This window comes from Triticum urartu, chromosome 3, assembly GCF_003073215.2.
Source record: "Triticum urartu cultivar G1812 chromosome 3, Tu2.1, whole genome shotgun sequence".
Lineage (NCBI taxonomy): Eukaryota > Viridiplantae > Streptophyta > Magnoliopsida > Poales > Poaceae > Triticum > Triticum urartu.
In genome coordinates this window covers 413700964-413709003 of record NC_053024.1, presented here as the reverse complement: position 1 = coordinate 413709003, position 8040 = coordinate 413700964, and the positions used below count along the sequence as shown (strand labels likewise).

Here is an 8040-nt window from a genome sequence, read left to right as displayed (position 1 = left end):
CACATATTTGGAACATGTATGAATTTACAACACACGTTCTCGTTCTAAAAAAATGTTCACAAATTCAAATAATGTTTATTTTTTTATTAAAAAGTTGGTGTTTTCAAAAAATATTTGTGAGTTTTAAAACATGTTCTTTTATCAAATTTTGTTCGCATTTTTCTAAAAGTGGACATAATTTTCATAAAAACTATTCAGGATTTAAAGAATGGTTCATGTTTTCTACAATATTAAAAAACTTCATACCTTAAAATCTCCTTGATTGAAAAAAAATAGATTGAATAATTCACGAGCCTTCTCTGGCGTACGATGACGTAACAAAACTCTTAAATTCCTTCGATCAATGAATGAAAAAATAGTTACACCTGGCGAAATTGAGAAGCTAAATGTTCCTTTTTCATGCACATAAGGTTTTGTTTGCACATATAATTCTCATTAACTTTAAATGTATATTATTATTTTTCCCGTTGCAACGCACGAACATATGTGCTAGACAATATAAATATACATGATAGTGGGGTATGGATTAGTTCGAATTTTTAAACAAGTGTGTGGTGCCAGATGTACCGGTAGATACCGCTAGAGCGCAAAATAACTTTGCGGTAGAGTTAATGGTTCAAAACAAACTTGGAATGTCACGTTACCGCAGTTAACATCTAGACAGCGGGTGCATCGTATTACACGGTTGAGGTAAGTGTTTGTACTTTTCAAGTGCATGCGCTAAAGTAAACATGCGTGCAGCACCGCCTGTGCATATATATACCTAAAAAAAGAAATTAGTCACACGACTAGAATGGAGAACGTGACAAACTTGCTTACGTTTACATCCGTCGGCGGCCAACCAAATGTTGAGCCCGTGCCCACAGTCCCGTACACCTTACACATGGCTAATGTCGCCAGATTCTGCCCACTTGCTTCCTCAGGTTCTTAACCCCTCTCACTTGAAGCCTCACACTCAAAGCCACGGCTGAGAGCCTGAGACTATAAACCAAAAACCAGTGTCCGAAACCAGACACCCCTCTCTCTTCTCCTCCTTGCTTTATTTCTATCTCCCGAGATCAACCATACACACACTGCGCACACCATTCATGGACGAAAGCCCCCAGTGCCGCACCGGCGTTGGCGCCGGAGTCCGCCTGAAGCAGAAACTCGCACAGCTCCTCGTGCGTTCTTCTTGCATCACCAACGCCACCAAGACCACAACCACCCCGGCCACGGCCTTCGTTAGCCTCGATAAGGCCGGCACCAACCCCCACCAAGAGCCACGACATTCCCCTGACTTGTGCACCAACTGCACCTATCAGAGGCCCAACCTTGTGGAAGGCAGCCGCCACCGTCATCGCAGCGCGTCGGTCGTCCACGCCTCCGTCGACTACCCAGGTAGGGTCTCCGGTCGCCGTCCTGTTCACTCCATTGTTCCTCTCCTGCCGCCATCGGTGCAGACGAACGATGCAAAGAAGAGCACGGGTGCACGCTCTAGGTCGGTGTCAAGGCGGCATCGCTCAAACTCCTCTTGTCGGCGTCTGCGGCGGCCGCGGATGAACTCCGTGCCGTACAGCTGCTCTTCGTCCACCGCGACCGACGACGAAAGCGGCGAGGATGCCGAGACGACGACGCTCTTCTCGTCCCTCAGCTTCTCCTCCGACTCGACCTCCGAGTTTTACCACACCAACAGTGCCAATGCCTCCAGGAAGAGCCACCGGAACGCGCCCCGCAGAGCGCCCCGGCGCGCGTTGCCAAGTGCCAGGGACCCACCCGATGCCTTGCAACCGCGGGTTAACTTGGCGACGAAGCACCGCCACTGCAAGAACAGCAAAAGAGAGGAGGATGCGAATGCGATCAAGAAGATGCTCGTGGAAGAAACCGGAGCCATTGGCGTGGGCATGGCGGTGGTGAAGCGATCGAGCAATCCATACGCAGACTTCCGGAGCTCGATGGTGGAGATGGTCGTGGAGCGTCGTATCGCCAGCGTGGGGAAGATGGAGGAGCTCCTGGAGTCGTACCTCTCGCTCAACTCGCCGGAGCACCACCCGGCAATCATCGCCGCCTTCGAGGACGTCTGGGAGGCCGTCTTCGGCGAGGCGTGAGAGAGAGAACCAAGCTAAAGGTGTTCGTTGTAGTAGCTTGCTAGTTCAGGTCTTCAGGATCGATCGTACGCGCGGTGTAGTTGTGGTTTTCAGTTCGTCCTAGCTTAGTTTGCAGATGTATGTACATGCCCGATGCAGAATTCTCATGCAGAATTGGTGGCATCGCTCGTGCCTGTCTCTAGTTGAGCAATTTGAGTCTTGGAGTTCTATGATGAATATTTTGAGTTAGTTTTTGTGTCAGACACAGCGTTGTATGTTTGATGCTCGGATATGAATGGGTCCAAAGACATGCGTGCCATCGCTCCTCGTTGGCTGACGTTTTTCCTGTCAACTATGACATCACCACGTTCTATGTGTTTCAAATCAACTTGCTGTACGAACAAAAGAAAAAACAGCTACCTGCTGAGTGCTGACAACTACTAGATGTCCGGCTATTGAAACAGGACCAACAAGTACCAACAAGTGCGCTAGCTGAGCAGTGAGGCCAACTCGAACGCGCGATCTCAAACGGACATCTGTTTGATCCGGATTTGCTCCATATGGGATGGGTAAAAGGACTTCCATGTCCGGTTTGAGCCGGCCTTGTGTCGAGGGCACCCAACACGTGGCCGCGCCCCAATTTGTTCGTGCGGGACATAAAAAAACCCACAAAAGGCATGAAAAAACGAAAAAAAATCATTGTAGAATAGCTTAAACATAAAAATATAATTACACAGTCCACCATCGTCACGGCCAATGTAGAGTACTTAAGATAAAATTAAAAAACTTATAAAGATAATGCGGCCGCTCCGCGCGCCGCAGAAGCCGTCGCAGCCGCCGTCTTCAGGCGCCACCAACCTCGTCGTAGCTTGTCAGGTCGATGTACGGTGGGGGCGTCGGGCAACAGTACGGGCCGGGCGCGTGCTGTGCAGGTGGAGGGGGCGGTGGGGGCGCGGTGTGGCTGGTGGTGACCACGGCGCCCATGCACGTTCCTTCGTGGACTCCTCCTTGACCTCCTGCTTGACGTCCACCTCCAGCACGTACACGTCATCGGAGGCCGACAGCTCGAGCATCTCCTTGAGGCCCTCCCACTCCTCCTCCTGTTGGCGCTTGTACTCCTGCTCGAAGTCCTCCATGACGGCCTGAAGGAATCACTCCTCCTCCTTGACTGTCATGGCGGGAGGTTGCGGGGGTGGTGGCGACGGGGAGGAAGACGACATCGGCGTCAGGCCAAGCACCCGCGTGCGGCCGCTCACTCTTGGCGGGCTCGGTGCGTGCGCACGAGGGGCACGGGACGCACTCTGGGGCACACGGGGCGGGCTACGACCACGGCCGGCAAAAAAAATTTGTCGACGCATGTCGCGCTCGTCCTGGAACCATGTGTCCCAAAGAGGCGAGTCGACGTCATACCTGAGGTCGGAGAGGAGCTCACGCAGATTCCTGGCGCGAGGCGGGCGATCTCCTGGAGGTGGGCACGGCCGGTCACCGGGACGGGGGGAATGGGCACTCGATCCGGGCTCAGATGCCACCCATTGGGGAGGTGAGCATCTGACCACGTCAGCAGTGTGTCGGTCTTCCGGTAGCGGGGGCACACTTCAACCTTGACGTAGGACCGGAAGCGTGGCATAGCCGCCGGCACGAAGATGAAGAAGGAGGCCAAAGAGGTGGCGTGGCTGGCCCCGCTTCCGGACGAGGCGGACGACGACCCCGCCTGGCGGTCGTGCTTGCACTTCTTGCCGGGGTGCCACTTCCAGAACCCCGTGGCCCGCGGGGAGCAAGGTGGGAGGCGGCTAGGCTTTGTTGTCTCCAATGGAGGGGACAATGGTGGGGAAGTGGATGGGGACGGGGAAGTGGAAGTGGCAATGGAAGTCCATGGCTTCGCCATAAAAAAGGACGTGGTCGGGGGCTGTCTGGCTGGCTGAATTGCGGGCCCAACCAGCCTTGCGCATTGACTAGGGGCGATGGGAGGTAGTTGGACGGCCGACACGTGGGCCCGAGGTGGACGCCGAGACGCCGCCTGCCCGTCCGTTCGTTGTCCGCGCGACCGCAAAGCTCGCTCAACTATGCGCCTGGAATGCGTCGAGCGGGACAAAAAACGAACACGATGTAAGGATGGGGTTGCGTGTTGGGCCGGCTCGTCTGTCCATTTGGGCCCAAACGGACGCGGCCGGACCATTTGGTGGTCTGCGTTGGAGTTGGCCTAATAGCGTCTCCTAACCCAGTGATGCTAGAGCTATGGGCTTTCCTTACATAGTTCGTCGTACGGAGTGATGTGGAGAAAATACATTGGCTTAGGATTAGCGGGAAAGGCCCACCTCCCGAAATTGGGGGGAGCAAATTAGCGAGAGTGGGTCTGTAATAGACGCGTAAAAACCCCGTACATCTAGGATTATTGCTCCTGTATCAGACAGAGGAGACCAATCCGCGGACACGGATGAGGGAGCAGACCATCCAATTGTAGCGACCAGACCTCAAACGGTCTGATCTCTGTGCTCCGGTGTCATCCCTGGATCAGTAATGCTGACACCACACAGTACTCGGAGGATTTATAACAGAGTAGCAATCACACACTTATTACATCGAGTGTCTCATAAGAGAACTAATTACAATAAATATGGCTTAAGGCCATCTAATAACGATAATAGCGGAAGGCTTGGAAGATAAGTGAGTCCGTTAACTCCAACGACATCACTGAGTATAGAACCACGACCTAAAAACTCCTTAATCGTCGTCTGAAAAGTCTGCAACATTAACGTTGCAGCCCGAAACGGGTCAGCACATGGAATATGCTGGCAATGTAACACATAGAGAGTAATGGAATGAAACAACTATTCTATATGCATATTTGGCTGGTGGAAAGCTCTATGGTTACAGTTTTGCGTAAAGCCAAATTTTCCCTACTTCAAAGGAATAAATTTATTTAACTATCATGATGGTTGTTAAACATTGAGAATTGTTGACAGCATTCTCAATCCCAATTAAGCATCATCATTAAACATAGCACAATAAAATTAATTTTAGAGTAACATGTTGAGATTCACATGAAAATCCAGGTACTAGATACTCAAGATGTCCATAACCGGGGACACGGCTAACCATGATTAGTTTATTACACTTTGTAGAGGTTTGCGCACTTTTCCCCACAAGACTCGATCGCCTCCGTTTGGTTTCTCGCACTACATGGTGTTTGAGAAGACGGATGACCGAGACATAATCTTTCAGAAGCGCTAGCACCTTACGATCGGGTAGACCGTACCACCTACATCCCCTACATCTGCTAGTCTACCACTGTAAGAGTTTGCACAACTTAGTCAACTATGCTAGAGCCCATAATAGCTTGTGGCTGCACACGGAAGTTTCTAGTATGAATAGTCTCATGATCCCTTTGAGCCTGGGTGGCGGTCCAAAAGAAAACATGCAAGTCCTGGAATACCCAGGTGCCTCAATCCACCCAGATGTGTGTTTAAATTGCCACCTTAGATAAACCATTAATTAACAATCTCACATCTGTCATGGATATCACTCACCCAATCCACGTCTACTAGCATAGCATGTCATAATAAGCAAACGTAGAAGTAACTCCCAAAGGTTTGATAATAAACAGGTAATAGGTACTACCTCATCTACTTCCCATCCCACAATTTAATTAGATCCTAATCATGCAATGTGTGAGGATTGATCTAATGCAATAAAACAGGGTAGTAGAAAAGGTATGATCAAAGTGTTACTTGCCGTGTTGATGATCCGCGAAACCTAACGATTCAAAGTAACAGGCGGCGCACTCCGGGTATTCTATCGCAGACAAACAAACAAGCATACAGTAAGTACTCATCTAATGCACAGGTAAAACTCAAATAAGAGATCTAACCAGAAGGTTCAACTTAAGAATTCCGGTTGGCAAAAAGAATCAAATCGAACGAAGCAACGAAAATCAAACGGCGAAAGAAAACAACTTCGTTCTAGTAATCTGGATCTAGGGCAAATTTTACAGTAGCAAAAACTTGTTTAAGTTGGTTAAACGGATAGAGGGTTTCGAGACGAATCTCTAGGCGCTTGAATCGCTTGATTCCGATAAACGAGCGAAAAGTTAAACTAAAACGAAAATCGGATCAGGAATCGCGATCAGAAAAATCATGGATTTAATCCGAGAAAAAGAAAATGACGAACGTCGAATTTTTTTTCCTCTTTTTTTCGGCACGGAAAACGAGGCGCGACGAACCTCGGCGGCGAGATCCGGCGACGGCGGCGGCGGACGTCGTCGACGGCTTCTTAGGGCGGCGGCGGCTTAGGGCGCTTTAGGGTTTCCCCCGGGGCCGGGCCTCGGCTTATAAAGGCCTCCCGGTCGGTGTCCAGGTCGGGCACGGCCCGTTAAGTCGTTTTTTTATTATTCCGTTAAGGCCCAAAAAATAAAAAGAAATACTAAACGGACTCCAAAAATTCCGAAATAAATTTTCACGGGCTTCTAAAATCAAGCCGCACAAGGTGAACATTTATTTGGGACCTAAATGCAATTTTGAAAAACACATTTTTTTTCCTAAATTCAAATAAAACACCGAAATAAAATCTTATTTGATTTTATTATCAAATCCTCAATATTTCTTTATTTTGGGAAAGTCATTTTATTCCCTCTCTCATATTTTTGTAATAGAAATAATTGATGATAAAATAAATAAAATCAAATAATCCTATTCTCAAAATTTGAGAGAACTCAAAAATGAAAATAATGAAATCCCCAACTCTCTCCGTGGGTCATTGAGTTGCGTAGAATTTCTAGGATCAACCAAAATGCAAAATAAAATATGATATGCAATGATGATGTAATGTATAACATTCCAAATTGAAAATTTGGGATGTTACAAACCTACCCCCCTTAAGATGAATCTCGCCCTCGAGATTCGGGTTGGCTAGAAAATAGGTGAGGGTGGTTTTTGAGCAAATCTTCCTCTCGCTCCCAGGTGGCTTCATCCTCTGTGTGGTGACTCCACTGAACTTTGCAAAACTTGATAACCTTGCTGCGAGTAACTCGGCTGGCAAACTCGAGAATCTTGACTAGTTTCTTCTCGTAGGTCAAATCGTTATCCAACTGAATAGTTTCCAAAGGCACTGTGTCTCTCAACGGTATATCAGCCATCTTCGCGTGACATTTCTTTAACTGAGAAACGTGGAACACATCATGTACTCCTGACAATCCTTCGGGCAATTCCAACTTGTAGGCTACTTCTCCCATACGTTCCAAAACTCGATAGGGTCCTACAAATCGTGGTGCTAACTTCCCTTTAACTCCAAAACGCTTTGTTCCTCGAAGTGGAGATACTCGAAGATAAGCTCTATCTCCAACTTCGTGTCTCCTTGCATTTAGAATCCGCATAACTCTTCTGTCTGGACTGGGCTACCTTGAGCCTATCGCGAATCAATTTCACCTTCTGTTCAGACTCTTTAATCAAGTCAGGTCCAAACAACTGGCGGTCTCCAACTTTGTCCCATGACAGCGGTGTCCTGAAGCTCCTTCCGTACAAAGCTTCGAAAGGGGCCATCTTCAAACTGGTTTGGTAACTGTTGTTGTAAGAGAACTCTGCATATGGCAAATTATCGTCCCAACTAGATCCATAATCTAGCGCACAAGCTCTCAGCATATCCTCCAAAATCTGATTGACTCTCTCGGTCTGTTCATCTGTCTGTGGATGAAAAGCTGTACTGAATTCTAGCCTGGTACCCAAAGTTTCGTGCAACTGCTTCCAGAACTTTGAGGTAAATTGGGTTTCTCTATCTGATACGATACTCCTCGGAACTCCATGCAGACATACTATTCTGGTCATGTATATCTTTGCCAACTTAGCACTGGTATAAGTGGTCTTTACTGGGATGAAATGAGCTACTTTCGTCAATCGATCAACTACAACCCAAATCGAGTCATAGCCTGAACGGGTCCTGGGCAATCCCGTGATAAAATCCATACCTAGCTTATCCCACTTCC

At 48.3% G+C, this 8040-nt stretch overlaps 1 protein-coding gene across 1 annotated transcript; it reads left to right on the top strand.

Moving 5' to 3' along the window:
- Positions 1–948: 948 nt before the first annotated feature.
- On the top strand, positions 949–2315 carry LOC125548416 (transcription repressor OFP8-like). Its single transcript, XM_048712016.1, has one exon. It carries the CDS (start codon positions 1089–1091, stop codon positions 2085–2087), a length of 999 nt encoding a protein of 332 aa, XP_048567973.1. The 5' UTR covers positions 949–1088; the 3' UTR covers positions 2088–2315.
- Positions 2316–8040: the final 5725 nt, after the last annotated feature.